Source organism: Lagenorhynchus albirostris, chromosome 1 (assembly GCF_949774975.1).
Source record: "Lagenorhynchus albirostris chromosome 1, mLagAlb1.1, whole genome shotgun sequence".
Lineage (NCBI taxonomy): Eukaryota > Metazoa > Chordata > Mammalia > Artiodactyla > Delphinidae > Lagenorhynchus > Lagenorhynchus albirostris.
In genome coordinates, this window is record NC_083095.1 from 118,176,266 (window position 1) to 118,197,305 (window position 21,040).

General features: G+C 38.0%; 1 protein-coding gene across 3 annotated transcripts in view; it reads right to left on the minus strand.

The window, feature by feature from the left end:
• Window positions 1–3,040: 3,040 nt before the first annotated feature.
• GTF2A2 (general transcription factor IIA subunit 2) overlaps window positions 3,041–21,040 on the minus strand; it is a 30,390-nt gene continuing 12,390 nt past the window's right edge. For 2 of the 3 annotated variants that reach the window (XM_060151054.1, XM_060151065.1), the window contains exons 2-5: window positions 10,543–10,663; window positions 9,470–9,574; window positions 5,881–6,007; window positions 3,041–3,344 (exon numbers count right to left, since the gene is read on the minus strand). In XM_060151054.1, the coding sequence (XP_060007037.1) occupies window positions 3,319–3,344; window positions 5,881–6,007; window positions 9,470–9,574; window positions 10,543–10,614 (330 nt within the window). In that variant the 5' untranslated portion in view covers window positions 10,615–10,663 and the 3' untranslated portion in view covers window positions 3,041–3,318. Of the gene's footprint in view, window positions 3,345–5,880; window positions 6,008–9,469; window positions 9,575–10,542; window positions 10,664–10,954; window positions 12,380–21,040 lie in introns of those variants that run through there. The other variant, XM_060151075.1, reaches the window with a different exon arrangement.

Consider the following 21,040-nt stretch of genomic DNA (forward strand, 5'->3'; position numbering starts at 1 on the left):
GCAGGAAGTGTGATGTCTTCAGCTTTGTTCTTGCTTTGGCTATTCAAGGTGTTTTGTGGCTCACTTTGGTAAACAGAATGCGTAAAAGCAGAGGAAAAAGTATCAGAGAATAAGAGTTGGGACATTCACGAGAGAATACTGTTGACAGTTTTCTAGCACAATGCTCTCTTGAACTAATGCTGCTAAATCTTTTGCTGTATGTTGCAAAGTTCTTATACCTCTTACAAGGTAGAATGCCTTGCCCCAAACCCCAAGCACATTCTATCTACCTATGTACTAGAAAAATAAGATTCTATTATTACTACAGCATATAAAAAAATAGCTGGATGAATTTTTACCAAATTAGGGGGCATTTTTAGAATGGATTGACAGAACAAATGTTGCAGATTCTTATGGAGAATTTGTACTTTCCCTTACCATGCATTGTTTTATTGATTCCAAATTTTATAACTATGCTACAAATAATTGCTTCTCCAGTTGAGTGAAAACACATACATTCCAATATATGTATGTATTTTACATATTTTACTATTAGTGATTCAATTATGACCCACTCAAAACTGACGATAACATACCTTAAGACACTGGGATTGATGTCAACCAAGAGATAAAATACTTTTTTCCCCCTTAACATCAGCTGAAGACAGATCACTATAAACAAACCAATGACCAGTCAGGCATCAAACCCAAAGAAGCTATTCTTTGTCCACTATTTGGGTGTTAAGGTAGTGCTCAGTAATACATTGAGACAGGACCGGCTGTACATTACCACACAAAGCTCAGATTTTACATTTAGTTCTACTAATAGATGAATTAATGGACTTTTTTTCTTCTTCCACATTAATAGGCAAGTAAGCTTATTATCACTGGAGTCTGCGGCCAGGTGGGAGAGCTTATACCAAAGTGGTGTAAGCTCTGGCCGTGTCTCTCCTGTAATTTCCAGTGAAGTCCAAGTACTGCTGTGGGAAGATTAGAACACCTATATCACTATGCAGATGTTAGCCATGTGTATGCAAGTAATTAGAACTGAGAGGAGGAAATGTCAGGCTATGACTTCTGTACTCCTGCCCAGGCGAAAAGAGAGGTGTGTATGTGGTGGCTGTCTAAGTACAAGAATTGGTTTCAACTGGTGGAATGTGGTATAATCCCTAGGGTTTACACCTAGGTACAGTATAAACCCTAGGTATTCCACACCAGTTACCTGGATGAGTATGAGTGAGTACTGAGAGTGATGTAAGTTCTTCCTGTCCTTTCCTGTGTTTTCTCATGACTCCTTTGTTAAGAGCTCACAAGGGAAGAGCTCAATATGGGTTGTACTCAGATACAAGCGGGTTTAAGTTTTGAATGATGGATAGGATCTTGATTCTGAAAGGAAAGTCATGAGAAATGAAGGAAACAGCATAACCAAGACAAAAGAGAAATCTGAGATCTGACTTGTTTCTTTCTCAAATTTAATTGGAGCAGACTATGTGCTCATTGGTAGGGAAGGTCACGAAGAGAACACTGGAATAGACTGTGCAGAATGGGCTACAAGGATGAAAGTTAGTTTTAATTTAAGAATCAAGGTCTACACTGACGTGCTGAGGTAATACTAGGAGCACGAAGGCATTAGTCCAATTAGTAGGTCATGGCAGTCAACCATTTCCTGTAAGAAACTCATCATCTAGGTCATGTTACTTTCGTATGTTTGAAAGCACAATCTAGTGACATCATTTATAGGATCTAAAATCCCCCAAAGTATACACCTCCAGCCCTGTACTTTTCTTAAGATCTCAGTGACTGTTAATAACATGAAAAAAGTTTAAACCATAATTTACTCCTTAAGAAATAGAAATTTCTATAACCATTGTAAGTTTACTATCAACATAACCTGTCTCCTAACCATCATGTGGAACCTCCAAAATAAAAAGGTATTGATCTTGACCCACTGCAATTAAGAAAAATCCTAATTAGGTAACCTTTGGTAATTAAGCTTCTAAATCTGTAAAAGGGGAACGAAGTTCTTCCAGGGCTGTTGTGAGGATTATCCAGAAGAATATATGTAACACAGCACTGATAATGAAGTTAGTGATGTTGGCCATTATCTTACATAGATCAGACCTGAGCACTGATTACTTAAAAATGATGAAACCTATTATATAACATGCTTCTACAACTAAAAAATAGGGGGACGGTGTGCAATATAAAGGTCTTTTTTAGTACTTTAATAGGTTTATGAAAAGCTATTTTGCTGACGATTACTGCCAACTCTATTATCTCTCAGCAGAGTGAGAGTGAAAGGACGGCTTCACATTGAAAGGGTTGAACTGGGAATGACCGCAGGATGGGGCTGTAAAAGCCTACTTCTACTAAATGATAAACGTTCTCCCTCTGTGACATTTTAGAAATGCCACTTTCTTCATCATATATTCCTAGATTGACAAAGGAAACTTTTTCCTTCAAGTACACAAAGATATGGGATACATTTAATAGGACTTTTTTTTTTTGCAGTATGTGGGCCTCTCCCGTTGCGGAGCACAGGCTCCGGACGCGCAGGCTCAGCGGCCATGGCTCACGGGCCCAGCTGCTCCGCGGCATGTGGGATCTTCCCGGACTGGGGCACGAACCCGTGTCCCCTGCATCGACAGGTGGACTCCCAACCACTGCGCCACCAGGGAAGCCCTTAATAGGACTTTTTATTGAAAGTCTAATAACTGGTAAGATGTAGAATATTCTAAAAATGAAACCTGACTCATATGGACAATTTAAGAAATAATTTCCATGTAAAGACTACATGTTGTTTAATTTTTCCTAGTTGAGTTCTACTTAGATTTTTTCACACCAATAATTACCCTTGGTTTTGTACTTAAGTTCTAGTCTGGAATTTTGGTCTTGCCCCTGCTAATGCTTTCATCAGTTAAACTAACAAACAACTGATAGAAACTAACTTTACTGAAATGAATGCATTTTCTAATTTCCTTTGCAAGGAACACGGTGCTCTGTCAAAATGCTTATCTAATATCTCCATATTGCTCAGTAGCTCTAGCAGTTATTACTCACATTGAGTTTTAAAATGAATTTATTAAAGAATGGTCTTAGGAAGGCCACAATGTTTGATTTGTCATTAAAAAAAAGTTCTGATTCTTCATGCTGTATAATAAGGTAATGTAACAAGGTACAGAATTATAAGCTTCTTTCTACTGGAATTCTCTGATAGTACGGCACAGTGTAGTCATTTCTGCAATGCTAGAATAAATTAAAAAAAAGTCTCTTCTATGCTTCTCTTCAAAAAGCGATGAACAATAACAGGATGGCATTAAAAAGCCATTTTTTTCCTATTCATTCTGTAGTATTGGAGCCAGTATCTAGGAAACAGAGGAGAGACACAGTAAATTCAAGCAGCAACTTAAATTTAAATATGTTGAGAAAATCTTTCTTTCAAAAGTAAAACAGGAAGTAATGGTGGTGAAGAAGGGGAGACAAGGGTGGAAAAGAAAAGCTGACCACAGTAATATCTTGTGCACGTAAATGTCTTTTTACCTCTGCCTTAAAAGGCAAGTTAACGCTTAGTCTCCACATTTATGTTAAGAGAAATCAAGTTATACTACATTTGGTTCATACAGCTGCTATACTTTTTTTCAAGTCCTCTACTGTCCACAAATTTAACACCACAAAGGACTATAACATAGAAGAGAATTGTTTTAATTCCTGGCGACAAAAAGACCAAAATTCTAGCCACTATCAATCACTCTCTCTGCTTCTCTATTTGGAACTGAACTTTATTTCAGAAAGCTGACTTTTAGAAGAAATGGGCTTATTTCACAGTAGTACTGCATTTATCTGGTTACTAAGGAATGGTATTAATTATTACTTAAGCTTCTACCTCTAAATGCTACAACTATTTATACTTTAATGATTGATTGTATTTTCTGCTGACACGAGTGCATGGAACACAATCTAAGCTTTTCTTGAATACTCAACAATCGTTTCTTTGAAGAACAATGACTGTACTGTGCTGTAAGTGGGGCAAGTTCCTCAGAAGCCACTGCAGTAGGTAAGGCTGATTTGTACTTTATATACACTGAAGTGTGAAAAAACAGACAATCTTATATCTTTAAGATATAAAGACTACCTCTAAGTAAAATACATATGTTTACATGGACTCTTTGATATTATTAAGCTTGCTGCGGGGCCTTCACTGACTTTTTGGTTCTTAGCTGTTTCAAATGATTGATCGATTGACACTCTACTAGTCTACATCTGTGCTGTCCAATGTGGTAGCTACTGGCTAACCACATGTGGCTATTTAAAGTTAAGAAAATTAAATAAAAATTAAAACATTAAATTTCTCACTTGCCCTAATCCATTTCAAGTGCTTAACAGTCAGATGTGGCTACTGGAGAGTACAGACAGGAAACACTTCCATCAGCATGCAAGTTTTATGAACAGTACTGATCTATATCATTATTAACTCATTTTGATAGTGGTCTAGAAATTATACATTAATGCTTAAATTCTATAGTCTAGTAAAAATCTGAAAACCTAAGCGTTATAAGGGTACTATTAGCCTAAATTATAAGAAAGACAGGAAAAAAAGTATACATTATCTGACATACAGAAATGTTATCTGTGATCCAGGAACTATAAAATTATAAACATAGATTTTTTTTGTTGTTGTTACAGCAAAGAACAAGCTATTTGGTAATTATATAAAAAAGTCATCTTAAAGTTCTTAGAATGATTATCCCTAGTTAACCTTCCGAAATGAAATGTATGAGCCACTGTAACATTGCTAGTTTCAGAGACTCTGACATCTGGAAGATATGATTTCTTTAAAAAGGGATAAAGGTATATAATTCTAGGCAGCTATCAAAAATCAGGTTTAAAAGAACAGTTAATGACTTATGTGTGAAAAATGATATATTTGCAAATGAGTACGTGCATACATATATTACTGTAAAGATATGTATAAATAAAGACTAGAAGGTTACACATTAAAATATTAAGTGATATGTTATCTCCAGATGATGTTACAAATGACGTTTTTCTTCTGTGTGGTTTTCTGTCTTTATAGCTTTTCAGTGATAGGGCATTTCTTTGAAACCCAAAACATAAAAACAAAAAAACCTAACCTACAACCTGAGAAACGGAGGGTCCTGCTTTCTACATTTCTCTTTCTCTTGCTTTTCAAAATTCCCCTTCTTGGAAAGTGACAGTATTCTCTATTTAATTTCAGGAATAGCTGCTTTAAACACAAATTGTTCAGATTACAAAGTAAAAGTAAGTATAATTTATATATTTAAAATTCAGTTAGTAAAAAGAAAATAATCATGGAACAGAAAGCAGAGATGTATAGCTTCTGAAACATTTAAGGACCTGAAGAAGTTCTTAGGTCTGCTGTAAAAATATCTGCATGTAACAGATCAGAGGACTAGATATTTACCATTATGACTGACTGATAAGGCTCTTATGGTTATTTAAAGTCTTTTAAATAATCATTTTTAAAATGTATAGGTCTCCAACAAAACAGAAACCATAGGATAAAACTGTTGAAATTAAACACTTCCTTAAAGAAAAAGAAAAGCTTTAGAAACACTTCAACTCTGCAACTGAAATAGGGAAGAAAAGCTTATTAATATGCTTCCCCCCCCGACCCTGCACACAAAGTCACGCTGTGGAAGTAGTCTATGTGTCATACGAAATGTTTATACCTAAAGTTAGTAAGAGGACTATGTGAGATCTGGAATCCAGAATCTAGCTGAGAAAGAAGCCTGGTCTCTCTATCTGGGAGTGGATCACTGGCCATTTTCTCCCTTAATGTCAGATGAAAGTTTTCTAAAGACTCATGAAAACAAGATTTCAAGTAGCTTTGCTTTCACAGTAATTAGGGCAAACACTTACTTTTACCATCACAGGCTACAATTTTCACTTTATCCACTTTAATAAGTTCTGTCACCTCTCTGAATTCAACATCATTCAATACAAAAGTCCACACATTATCGCAGAATCTGTATGTATTTAGAGAGCCCTTTAAAACAAAACATTTAGACAAACCATGAAAAGTCATTTTTCCCCCTCACATTTTTCTCCACACAATTTAAGAAAACCTAGCTACAAGTACATAATTCTCAAAATAGGATGAAAATTAAGGAAAATCTTAAGCAATCTTTCTTAAGTGTTAATCACTTAAAGAAAAAAATTCTAGATAAATTTGCTAAGGGAAGAGTTAAAAAATATTTTAGTTAGCAGACTACTTTCAGCACTGGAAAAGCCTGCAAATTACTTACCTGAAATCTTAAGAAAAATTGAATGGAAATCTGAATCTGTATTTCTATTGCCCTCATGTGGCTACATTATGAAAATGCATTTGAATTTTTTATATAAATACTTTAAAAAATACTTTTTAAAAGCAACCGATTTTACTGTGTATGTTGATTCTCTGAATTTGTACAAAAGCAGGGAATTCCTAGAAACATTCATTTTCATCCTGTGACTTATAGCTCAGATGATTTACTGTATTAGCCACTAAAATTACAACATTATTGTCCTCTGCAACTCACATTCTTATAATTAATACCTATTCCTCCTAAAAAAAATTTTATCTGAACATTAAAAGGAACTTTTTGCAAGGGTGGACACCAACAGAAGATAATCAAAACCTGAGAGATATATACATGCACAAGTATTTACATATGAAATTTAGTATTCAATGAGACATTTATATGCCTTCAGAAAAAAAAAATTCAGCACAAAACTGTTCCCTGCAGTGTTACTTGTAATTTCAAAAACTGAGTTCTCATTAATGGCTTAAGTTAGAATGATTATGGGAATTATAATGGCTATGAATGAATAAATTTAATATATATGAATAATTACTATTTGTTAGACTATACTAGGCACTGAGGATACAACGGTAAGCAATACACATATGATCCGTGCCATCCAAGAAGCTTAGGTTAGCAGGGGAGATCACTAAAACAAGTAAATACATAGTGTAACAGTGCTATGAAAGATTGTCACTGGGTACAATGGGAGTACGGTAGAGGCATCCAAGTAGGACAGAGAAAGCTTGAGTCCCAAAGAATGAAAAAGTCAACGGAAAGGTGGGACAGCAGAAAGGAAGACAAACACCTGGAATGGGATAGTAAGTTCCTGAAAGGAGAATATGACAGGAGGTCCTAAGGTGAAAGAGATCATGGAGAACCATGGGAAAGCTTTTCCCTATTGTGAGGGCATTAGGACGTCAAAGAAGGATTTCAAGCAGAGGAGTAACATGATGAGATTTGCATTTTGCATTTTTGGTGATAACATGAACAGACTAGAGGGGAGTCTGACTGAAGGAAGGAGAGAAGCTAAGAAGCCGATAGCTTTTAGCTGGCTGAATCAGACAGGTGAAAGTGGCTGGGCGATAACAGAGGCAAGGGGGTCCCGGGAAGTGGAGAGATTTTAAAAGGTAGATCTGTCAACGCTTGATAACCAACCGGATACGGTAGGGTGGGGAACAGAGAAATCTTTGATATTCCCAAGTTTCTGGCTTGTGTAACAACGCATTCATAGAAAAAACTGGTTTGGGAGGAAAGTTAAAATTGAGTTTCAGCTACATCTTACCATATCCAATAAGCAGCTGGAGTGTAGAAGCAAGCATGGGAGCATATCAATTTTAAAGCCAAGGACTGGATGAGATCATTCAAGGAGAATATGTGGAGCCCTAGATAACCCTTAACGAAAACCAGCAATTAAGTGATACAAAGTAGCCTGAGAAGAGGGGCCAGAGAATAGAAGAAAAAAGCCAAAATAGTAAGATTTCAAGGGAAGTATGCGTTTCAAAAGAGACTAATCAATAGTATCACTAATTATGCATTAGATTTAGCAATAAATAACTTGGCAAGAGAACTTTCAGTGGAGAGGTGGGAGTAATGCATAGAAAATCACTCAGGACATATTAAGTAAAAAGATGCAGAGTTGTAAATGTAAAAAAAAAAAATTTTTTTTAATTAGATCTCTTCCTTGACTATAGTTTGAGCCGTTGGAAGGCTGAACAACCAAATGCCAACCTCAGTGTTCATTTCTGGCTTGTGTATAATCAGAGATTTTATAAGTGTGTGGGTTACTGTCATATCCAGTTAGTGGCAGATGTGTCAATGACTTGAACCAGGCAAGTCACTGCTATTTATGATTAGCATGTGAACATTCAACTATGCTGAAATTCTGTTCTTTATATTAAAAATTTCCTTCTATATGATAGGTAACATGTGGCTAAACTGTATCTTTAATGCACCTCTAATAAATACATATATTTTTTACATATATCTACTGAATAACACTTTTTTACAGTTAATTTACCTTTAACTAAAAAGATCCAAACTAGAAACCTACAATAATACAACTAGAAGACCACTCAGGCCTTGTGAACCCTACGACTCTGATAAGTAGTCAAACAAATTTTCTACATGGGCAAGTACGTATCAACATGGATCAATTCAGAATTAAAGGAGCAGGTTCTGAATGACAAGCTAGGCACATTTGTATGTATGGTTGTACAAAAAGGAAGCTTTGCCAGCATTATTACTGTTAAAAATTCAAGAATCCACTGATAAAATTTTATAAAGCCACGTTTTACTCCAGATAATCGTTAGGCATGTGAAAATCATGTGACTTATTTATATGAACATAAAATACACGCAGATTTTACCCCTTCACTAAAATAAGTCAAACGGGGCCTGTCTTCTTTTGCCCTGTATACCCAATATCCAGAACAATGCCTCGTATTTAATAGGCATTGAAATGTTCGTTGAATAAATGATAAATTTTTCTTTTGTGCTTTTCATCACAAACTAAAACCAAAAACCCCAAACACTGATGTTCTCTTAAATGCAAATTAACATCTATATTGTTTTCATTTGTTGATTTTTATATCTTGTAATCTGAATTTACCATCGAATTGAGAAAGACAGTTTTGTTCAGTTTGGGATTACTGTTCAAAGTACAAATGATTCAAATGAGACCAAGCTACCAGAAGAGACCATTATCTGCCAACAGGTCAGGTCTATAAGCCATGTTATCTAAGAGTAGGTGGGCGGCAACGTGAAGTTTCTAGAAATAACTCTGAACTTCCCTGGTCAGAGTTTAAAAAACATAACTGATCCTTAGAGATCACTCTCACTTACCTTCAATCCTGCAGATAATGTTTCAGACATTTGAAATCTCAGTAACTCTTCAGGGAAGGTAGCCAAACATACATAGGCTGATTTGTGAAAAACAATGGAATAAGAATCTAAAAAAAACTAATCTATCTAACTAAACTATCTAACATTAAGTGGATGAACTTAGTATACAGATTTAAACATCAAGCAGGATTTAGTTGTTACCAAACAAGTTCCAAAGTTTGATTAAGCCATCTCTTTTTATGATTAATAAATATGTAGGTGTCCTAAAAAGCACTATTGTAACAACCATGGTGCAGCTTCTAGATTTAAGAAAATATCCTTACCCTGAAATTGACTCGGTTCCTGACCCTCTGTGCCAACGCTGAATTTATAGCCTTATCAAATTGAAGTAGAACTTGAAGGGCAAGCTGGGGGGTAATCTGTTGAGACTGAGAAAAAATAAAGGTCATGAATCTTCTTAGAGAAGAACATTAAAGAAAAAAACAAAAATACATGAATTATAGGGCTTTCCTGGTGGCACAGTGGTTGAGAATCTGCCTGCCAATGCAGGGGACACAGGTTTGAGCCCTGGTCTGGGAAGATCCCGAGCCCTGGTCTGGGAAGATCCCACATGCCGCAGAGCAACTAAGCCCGTGAGCCACAACTACTGAGCCTGCGCGTCTGGAGCTTCTGCTCCACAAGAAGAGAGGCCACGACAGTGAGAGGCCCGCACACCGCGATGAAGAGCGGCCCCCGCTCGCCACAACTAGAGAAAGCCTTCCCATAGAAACGAAGACCCAACACACCCAAAAATAAAATAAAATTTTTTAAAAAGCTAAAAAAACAAAAAATCATGAATTATCATCTAAAATTTAACTGAGGTTAACCAGAGCCTCTAAACTAGAATCCCTTAAACTAGAATCCCTTATTCTTTTTGCCATAACTGACAACTAAGAAGCAAAGGCTGACAATATTTTCTTGCATTACCTTGACACAAACATAATTTTGAAAAGAAAACATGCAGTGATGTTACAACACCAGGACAAAACTTTGTCTACCACTCCTTCACAGTATCTGGAAAGAAGTGTTCGATAAATTGAAGGAAACAAGTTTCTTTTAAATAAAAAACTTGGGACCAATAATACGTTAAAAAAAAAAGTCTAATCTTATCAAAGCTCAAAATATATGAAAATAAATGGAAATATGTAATATGTTCTTGGATGAGAGGTTTACATAAAAAGGTTAATTTTCCTAAAATTAAAATATAAATTCAAAATTCTAATTTAAATCTCAAGACTTGTATTAACTTATCCAAAGTTATCTTAAAGCTATGTAGACTATGCCATTCTCATAAGTATGAAAACAAGAATTATTATAGATCCATCTAGATAAAAACGTTGATTTTTTACTCCCTCACCTGTATAAGCTCATCGAGGCTCTCCTGAAGACTGTTTCCCAAAGTGGTATTTCTGTACAACTGATATGCCATGGCTTAGGAGGGAGAAATTCTTTTTCTTATTCAGGCTTGCATTGATATCCTAAAAATTTAATATGAAAGTATTAAAAAAATTATAAATTACATATGTAACACAGTCTACTTCATATTTTCTAATATATACTATTAGCATACTATATAATAACTGAGGAATTGCAAGGAATAGTTAAAAAGTTTTTCTATCTATTTTTTCTATTATTTCGACATAGGCATTTATACTCCTTTGTACAAAGTATAGATATATATATTAAAATGTACATCTTTACCATTTCTTTCAAATATCTACCTTTTGACCTATTCTAGAATTTATCATGTACCATTCTTTTCTACTTACTGTCAAGTCACTGATCCAGACAATCTTCAGCTCACATTTGAATGCCTTCCCCTTCATTTTCCTGTTCTCTTAAAATTCACTATTTAGAGTGCCTACCCAGAAGATAGCACTGTGACAGGTACCATGGAGAGGAAGATAAAGAAAGATACACTTCTGACCCTAAAAAATTTATACTTTAGAAAACGTTAACAGACACATAAAAAAGTTAGAGAATAAGAAAGGTGATAGAGATTATGTACAGTTATTATGGAGGCTGCCTGTGGACTGAATGAGTTGGCTCACAAAAGCTTCCTGATTCTTCAAGCTAGACTTTAGCCAAGCCAAGGAGGAAAGTCATCTTAGGCTGAAAAAATAAATAGAATGAGTAAAGCCATAGAAGGATGAAATAATACAGTCTGTAGACAGAACTATAAATTGTTCCATATTAGGGTATAGGTATGAATAGGAAGTGGTAGGAGATGAGGCTGAAAAAGATGACATGGATGGATTTGTCAGGAGAGGTGCCAGGATTTTATAATGCAGGTAATGGGGAGCCCCTGAAGCTTTCTAGACAGGGAAGGTCAGACAGATGGGCAGCAATGTAAACAATGTACTCAAGTGCAAGATTAGAAAGAGATGAGGGCTCGAAGAGGGTGCCAGTAGCACATATTCAGCAAATACTGAGCTTTACTACATGTCACGTATTAGATACCTGACCTCATGGCACTTTCAGTTTGAAGATGGACAGAAGGAGACAGGTGTATTCACGAGTAAACATCAGGGAAAACTCAGCAAAAATAATAGTTATCAGTCTTCACATTACACACCTAGTGAGCATTTGATACACTTGATCATGTCTACCTTCTTGAAGTCTTTTCTTTGGCTTCTGGGACCCCACACTCAGTTTTCTCCTCCCACCTCACTGGATAGTACTGTTTCTTGTTTCCTTCTGTTGGTTGCTCCTCAGCAATCTAACTTCTAACTAACTACTTGAGTGCCCCAAAGCTTCTCATGTCTTCTCTATATGCTTTACTCCCTTAGTTACCTCATCTAGGCTTATGGCTTTTCAAATATGTTCTATTTATCTGCTGATGATGTGCAAACTTACATTGCCACTCCTGACCTTTTATATGCCCGTGTTGCCATGTATAAAACTGCTTACTTGACACACTGGATGGAAACATAAAGTGGTAGATCAAATTAAATTTGTTACAAACCAAATTCTGGATACTCCTCCAAACCTTTTCTGCCCTCGGTTTGTCCACCTCAATTAACAGTAAATCTAGTCTTCCAATAAGACAGCCCCAAAACCTTATAAGTCAAATTCTCTCTCACCCTGCGTGCAATCTGTCAGCCAATCCTTTCAGTTCTTCCTTCTGAATATAACCAGAATCCAACAACTCTGACCATCGCCACTGCTAGCACTAAGTCACCATCAACCTGTCACTAAGATTTATGGTGATAGCCAAGTAAGGCGTATCCTTCTTTCTACCCTTGTCTATCCCACCCCTGCCCCCAGAGAAGCCACGCTGAGCCTTTTAAAACACAAATAAAATCACATCACTCATCTGTTCAAAACCTCCCAAGGCAGCATCCTATCTCAGAGTAAAAACCAAGGTCCTCCTAATGGTTTATAAGGCCTGCATGATCTGGGCCCCCCTCCCACCACTACCTCTCTGAACTTGACTTCTTCCACCTACTCCCTCATTCACTCTGCTTCAGCCATACGAGTCCCTTGCTCCAATATGGCAAGATGTTCTTGCTTTAGGGCCTTTGCACTGGCTGTTCTTTCTGTTTCAAATGTACTGCGCAGACACCTGCAGGGTTTACCTCTCATCCGATTCAGATCTCTGCTCAGATGTCACTTCATCAGAAGTGACTTTTGTGACCAACCTATAAGAAAGAACTACCTCCCTTCCCCTTTACACTGCTTTATTTTCATTTATATCACTAATCGAAGCTGACATATATATGCTTATTCTATTTCCATCCACTAAAACAGACGTTCCCTCAAGATAGGACTTTTGCTCAGTTATATATTTACCATCTAGAACAATGCCTAGTATGAATTCAATAAGTATTTGTTAGTGAATAAATAACCTGGTGATATGTCAAAATGCGAATATCAAACTGTATTGCACTTAGATACATTTAGAATAGGTTTTCTACTTTACTGAGGAAAGTGAAGCAATGAAAACTTCAACTCTCAAAACTACATCTAACCACCTACCAATATCTACATCCACATACTCTGCCTGTCACTATAGTCAAACTATCCATGCTGTTACCTAAATACAATCCTTCTAACTGTGGATCTGGTCCTATCCCCCCTGTTACAGACAGGGTATTTTTCCAACAATTCAATTATTCCTTCTATCCCTATCAAATTTCCCATCTCTACGGATCCTTCCCATCAGCAAACAAACAGGCAGCACTTCTCCCATCTTAAAAAAAATAGTCTCAACTCGCTTCTCTGGCCAGCTACACTCTATTTCTCTATTCCTCTTTGCAGCAAAAACTCCTGAGTTGTCTGTACTCACCGTCTCTCTTTCCTTTTCTCACATTTTCTCTTAAACTCACTCCTTATACAGTTTTGCCTCAAGCACTCAAATGAAACATGGTGAAAGTCACCGGTGGCAATGCTAAAACTAATAATCCTCAATTCTTAGTTCTCACCAGACTTAATCATTTGACATGGCTGATTACTCCCTCCTCTTTGATAAAGGATCTTGGCTTAGCTTCTGGGACAGTACACTTTTTGGGTTGTTCTCTTAAATGCACTGGTTCATCCTTCTCAATATTGTTTGTTGGTTGAGGCTCTTCTCCCTTAACTTTTTTTTTTTTTTTTTTTTGCGGTACGCGGGCCTCTCACTGTTGTGGCCTCTCCCGTTGCGGAGCACAGGCTCCGGACGCGCAGGCTTAGCGGCCATGGCTCACGGGCCCAGCCGCTCTGCGGCATGTGGGATCTTCCAGGACCGGGGCACGAACCCGCATCCCCTGTATCGGCAGGCGGACTCTCAACCACTGCGCCACCAGGGAAGCCCCTCCCTTAACTTTTAATGTCACAAGACACCGCTTTGGTTCTCTGCTTTCTGTCTACACTTGTTCTTTGGTGATATCGCTTTGTGTCATGGTTTTACATACCATTGCTGATGATTCCCAAATTCATATACTAGAACCGACCTTGCCCTGAACTCTCACTCCTGGATCCAACTGCCTACTCAACATCTCTATGTGCTGTCCTTCCCATCTCCGTTGATGTAACTCCATACCTCTATGGGCTTAGGCAAAAACCTTCGAAGTTATTCCCGACCACCCCTCCCTACCCCCAGTCTGGCCATCTTACCTCCACATCCAATCCCTAGCATAACCTGTAAACTCTACCTTCAATATGGATTCAGAATCCAACCATTCCTCACCATGTCCATTGTTATCACCCTGGTATGTGCCACCATCACCTGTCATTGGGATTCCTGAAATGCTTCCTAACTGCTTTCCCTGCTTCCATGCTTGCCCCCGAGATTCTAATCCCAATTCAGCAGTCAGGTGATCTTTTAAAACACAGGTTAGAACATATCTCTTCTCTGTGCAAACCTCCCATGGTTTCCATTTCATTCAGTCCTTATAATAATCTGGCTACCCATTATCACTGACCTCATTTGCCATCTCCCCCTTGTTCTTGCCCTTCTCCAGACACACTGGCTTCTCCTTGTTTTTCTTAGAACATGACAGACATGTTCCTGCCTATGTAAGCCTTTGTAAAGACTGTCCTTTTCACCCGGAATGCTCTTCTCCCAGATATCCTCTTGTTTTTCTTAATTCCTTCAAGTATAGCACATACTTAATGAGGCCTAAACAGACCACCACATTTAAAACCCCAACTCCCACCTCCACTCTGGAACTGCCCAATCCCCCTCACCCGGCTATGTTTCTTTGATGGCACCATCACCTTCTAACGTGTTATACAGTTTCCTTAGTTTATGTTTATTTTCTGCATCCTTCAACAGACTGTACGACCTACCAGGACAGGGACTTTTGTCTGTTTTTGTTCACTGAAGTAAACCAGGCGTCTAGAACAAACACTACCTGAGACGTTAATAGGAGACAATGAAATATTTGTTCAATAAATAAATGAACACAAAAAAATCAGTTAGTAAAATGTATGTGGGTAGCTGAGGGGGGATAAAAAGGGCAAGAAGGGGTCCCAGTAAGAAGATATAAACTTGACAAAGTGAGAGTACAGAATCTTGTGTCCTGCCCATTTAACAAAAGTCTTAGAGTTACCAGAAAATAACTATAAGTTAATAATGAATTATCAGAAAGAGAAATAAGCCCATTTACGATTGCATCAAAAAGAACAAGATACTTAGAAATAAATTTAGCCAAAGAGAAATAAATTTAGCTAAAGAGATGAAAGACCTGGACATTGAAAACTATATGACAATGATGAAAGAAACTGAATATGACACAAATGAACAGAAAGAAATTCCATGCACGTGGACTTGAAGAATCAGTATTATTAAAATATCCATACTACCTAGAGCAATCTACAGTTTCAACACAATTCCTATCAAAATTCCAATGGCATTTTTCAAACAGATAGAACAAACAGTCCTAAAATATATATGAAACCACAAAGACGCCAAAATGCCAAAGCAATCTTGAGAAAGAAGGACAAAGCTTGAGGCGTCATGTTTGCTGATATCTAATTCTATCACAAAGCTATAGTAATCAAAACAGTACATTACTGCCATAAAAACAGATGTTAGATGAATGGAATAGAATAAAGAGCCCAGAAATAAACTTACACATGTACGGTCAAGTAATTAACAACAAAGGAGGCGAGAATGTACAATTGGGAGGGCTTCCCTGACGGTGCAGTGGTTAAGAATCTGCCTGCCAATGCAGGGGAACGGGTTCGAGCCCTGGTCTGGGAAGATCCCACATGCCGCGGAGCAACTAAGCCCATGCGCCACAGCTACTGAGCCTGCGCTCTAGATAGAGCCCCCCGCGCCACAACTACTGAGCCTGCGTGCCGCAACTACTGAAGCCTGTGCGCCTAGAGCCTGTACTCTGCAACAAGAGAAGCCACTGCAATGAGACGCCCGCGCACCGCAATGAAAAGTAGCCCCTGCTCGCTGCAACTAGAGAAAGACCGCGTGCAGCAACAAAGACCCAACACAGCAAAGGAAGGAAGGAAGGAAAGAAGGAAGGAAGGAAGAACAATGGGGAAAGGACAGTCTCTTCAATAAAGGGTGCTAGGAAAACTGGGCATCCACATCCAAGAAAAAAGATACTGGACCATTATCATACACCATACACAAAACTGAACTCAAAATGGATTAAAGGCTTGAAATATAAGACCTAATACCATAAAACCCCTAAAACTCCGAGAAGAAAACATAGGTGGTAAGCTCCTTGACACAGGTCTTGGTGATGATTTTTTGAATCTGACACCAAAAGCAGTAAAAGCAAAAATAAATAAATGGGACAGGATAATACGAAAAAGCTTATGCACAGCAAAGGAAACCATAAAAAAAATACGCTACCTACTGAATGGGGAAAAATATTTGCAAATCATGTATCTCATATAGGCCTGATATCCAAAATATAAAAAGAATACATAAAACTCAATAGTAAAAAAAAATCCAATTAAAAATTGGACAGAACATTTGCAGCAACATGGATGGACCTAGAGATGATCATATTAAGTGAAGTCAGACAGAGTAAGACAAAATATCATATGATATCACTTACATGCGGAATCTAAAAAATGATATAAATAAACTTATTTACAAAACAGAAATCAACTCACAGACAGAAAACAAACTTATGGTTACCAAAGGAATTGGGGAGGGGAGGGAGCAGGGGATGAATTAGGAGTTTGGGATTAACATATACACAATACTACATATAAAATAGGTAAGCAACAAGGACCTACTGTATAGCAAAGGAAATTATACTCAACATCTTGTAATAACCTATAAGGGAAAAGAACTTGAAAATACATATATATTTATAATATATGTATAACTGAATCACTTTGCTGTACACTTGAAACTAACACAATGTTGTAAATTAACTATACTTCTATAAAAAAAATTGGGCAAAGGATGTGAACACTTTTCCAAAGAACATATACAGATGGCCAACAGGTACATGAAAAGCTGCTCAACATGACTAATGGTCAGGGAAATGCAAATCAAAACCACAGTGAAATATCACCTCACACCTGTTAAAATAACTATTATCAAAATGACAATTAATAGCAAGTGTTGGTGAAGATGTGGATTAAAGGGAACCCTTGTGCATTGTTGGTAGGCATGCAAAATGTGGTGCAGCCACTATGGAAAAGTATGGACGTTTCTCAAAAAAGTAGAAGAGCACTCCCATATGATCCAACAATTCCACTTTGGAGTACTTATCCGAAGAAAAAGAAAACACTAACTGGAAAAGATATATGCACCCACACGTTCACTGTAGCACTATTCATAATAGCCAAGATATGAAAACAACTTAAGTGTCCATCAAAGGATGAATGGATAAAGAAACTGTGGGATGGGAGACAAGATGGCAGAGTAGAAGGACATGGGTTCACCTCCTCTCACAAAAACACTGAAATCACAACTAACTGCTGAACAACTATTGACAAAAAAAGACTGGAACCTACCGAAAAAGATATCCTATATCCAAAGACAAAGAAGAAGCCACACTGAGATGGCAGGATGGGCACAATCGCAATAAAATCAAATCCCATACCCAATGGGTGGGCGATCCACAAACTGGAAAATAATGATTACCACAGAGGTTATCTCATAGGAGTGAAAGTTCTGAGCCCCACATCAGGCTCCCCAGCCTGGGGGTCTGGCAATGGGAGGAGGAGCCCCCAGAGCATCTGGCTTTGAGTGTCTGTGGCGTTTGACCGCAGGAATTCCACAGGACTGGGGGAGACAGAAACTCCACTCTTAGCACACACAAGGTCTTGTGCACACCAGGACCCAGGAGAAAAAGCAGTGAACTCACGGGATCCTGGGCCAGACCTACCTGCTGGTATTGGAGGGTCTCCTGTAGAGGCAGGGAGCAGCTGTGGCTCACTGCAGGTACAAAAACACAGGTGGAGGTAGTTCTGGGGAGTACTCATTGGTATGGGCCCTCCTAGAGGCCGCCATTTTCTCACCAACAGTGGGCCCCACCCAACACCCTCTAGGCTCCAGTGCAGGGACACCTCCGGCCAAAGAACTGACAGGGTGGGAACACATCCCACCCATCAGCAGACAGGCTGCCAAAAGTCATCCTGAGCCCACAGCTGCCTGCTAAACACACCTTTTTTTTTTTTTGTGGTATGCAGGCCTCTCACTGTTGTGGCCTCTTCCGTTGCGTAGCACAGGCTCCGGACGCACAGGCTCAGCAGCCATGGCTCAAGGGCCTAGCCGCTCCGTGGCATGTGGGATCTTCCCTGACTGGGGCACGAACCTGTGTCCCCTGCATCGGCAGGCGGACTCTCAACCACTGCGCCACCCGGGAAGCCCTAAACACACCTCTTGACACAGCCCTGCCCACCAGAGGGACAAGACCCAGCTGCACCCATCACTGGGCAGGAACCAGTCCCTCCCACCAGGAAACCTGCAAAAGCCTCTTAGATCAGCCTCATCCACAAGGGGGCAGAAGCAGAAGCAAGAAGAACTACAACTCTGCAGCCTGTGGAACAGGCCCACAATACAGAAAGTTAGACAAAATGCAATATTGGAGAAATATGTCCCAGACGAAAAAACAAAATAAAGCCCCAGAAGAACAACTAAATGAAGTGGAGATAGGCAATCTACCCAAAAAAGAATTCAGAGTAACTATGGTAAAGACGATCCAAGATCTCGGAAAAAGAATGGAAGCACAGACCTAAAAGATGCACGAAATGTTTAAGAGCAAGCTAGAAGATCTAAAGAAGAAACAAACAGAAATGAACAATAAAATAACTGAAATGAAACTACACTAGAAGGAATAAATAGCAGAATAAATGAGGCAGAAGAACAGATAAGGGAGCTGGAAGAAGGAATGGCGGAAATGACTGCTACAGAACAGAGAAAAAAGAATGAAAAAAAATAGGACAGTTTAAGAGACCTCTGAGACTTTGTTAGATGCACCAACATTCACATTATATGAGTGCCAGAAGGATAAGAGACAGAAGACACCTGAGAAAATATTTGAAGAGATTAATAGCTGAAAAATTCCCTAACATGGGAAAGGAAAAAGTCACCCAAGTCCAGGAAGCACAGAGTCCCATAAAGGATTAAACCCAAGGAGGAACACGCCAAGACACACAGTAATGAAACTGACAAAAATTAAACACACAAAAAATATTAAAAGCAACAAGGGAAAAGCAACAAATAACATACAAGAGAATTCCCATAAGGTTATCAGTTAATTTTTCAGCAAAAACTGCCGACTAGAAGGGAGTGGCAAAATATATTTAAAGTGATGAAAGGTAAGAACCTACAACCAAGAATACTCTACCCAGCAAGGCTCTCATTCAGATTCGACAACAAAATCAAAAGCTTCACACAGGCAACAGCTAAGAGAATTCAGCACCACCAGACCAGCTTTGCAAAAAATGATAAAGAAAGTTCTCTAGGTAGACAAGAAAAGGCCACAATGAGAAACAGGAAAATTACAAATGGAAAAGCTCACTGTTAAAGGCAAACATACAGTAAAGGTAGGAAATCATCCACACACAAATATGATATCGAAATCAGCAATTCGATATATCAAAAATATGATATCGAAATCAGCACAAATACAGGATATGGGAAATACATTTGAAATTAAGACCAGCAACAGAAAACAATCTTGTTTATATATAGACTGCTATATCAAAGCCTCATGGTAATCACAAACTGAAAATCTACAATAGATACACACACAAAAAAGAAAAAAGGATCCAAACACAACACTAAAGTCAGTCATCAAAAGAGAAGAGAACAAAAGAGGAATGGGAGAAAAAAGACCTAAAAAAAAAATCCAAAACAATTAAGAAAATGGCAATAAGAACATACATAATTACCTTAAATGTAAATGGATTAAATGCTCCAACCAAAACACAAAGACTGGATGAATGAATACAAAAACAAGACCCCATATACACACAGTCTACAAGAGATCCACTTCAGACCTAGGGACACATACAGACAGAAAGTGAAGGGATGGAAAAAGATACTCCATGCAAATGGAAATTAAAAGAAATCTGGAGTAGCAATACTCATATCAGATAAAACAGACTTTAAAATAAAGAATGTTACAAGAGACAAGGAAGGACACTACATAATGATCAAGGGATCAATCCAAGATATGACAATTGTAAATACATATGCACCCAACACAGGAGCTCCTCAATATATGAGGCAAATGCTAACAGGCATAAAAGGGGAAATCAATAGTAACACAATAATAGTGGGGGACTTTAACACTCCAGATTCATCAATGAACAGATCATCCAGACAGAAACTCAATGAGGAAACACAGGCCTTAAATAACACATTAGACTTAATTGATATTTATAGAGCATTCCATCCAAAAGCAGCAGAATACGCATTCTTTTCAAGTGCACATGGTACACTGTCCAGGATTGATCACATCTTGGGCCACAAAGTGAACCTCAGTAAATTTAGGAAAACTGAAATCATATCAAGCATCTTTTCTGACTACAACGCTATGAGATTAGAAATCAACTATAAGAAAAAAACTATAAAAAACACAAACACATGGAGGCTAAACAATATGCTACTAAACAACCAATGGATCACTGAAGAAATCAAAGAGGAAATCAAAAAATACCTAGAGACAACTGAAAGTGAAAGCACGACGATCCAAAACCTATGGCACGCAGCAAAAGCAGTTCTAAGAGGGGAGTTTATAGCACTACAATTTTACCTCAGGAAATAAGAAACATCTCAAACACCTAAAGCAACTAGAGAAAGAAGAACAAACAAAACTGCAAGTCAGTATAAGTAAAGAAATCATAAAGATGAGAGCATAAGTAAGTAAAATACAGATGAAGAAAATGACAGAAAAGATCAATGAAACTAAAAGCTGGTTCTCTAAAAAGATGAACCTGAT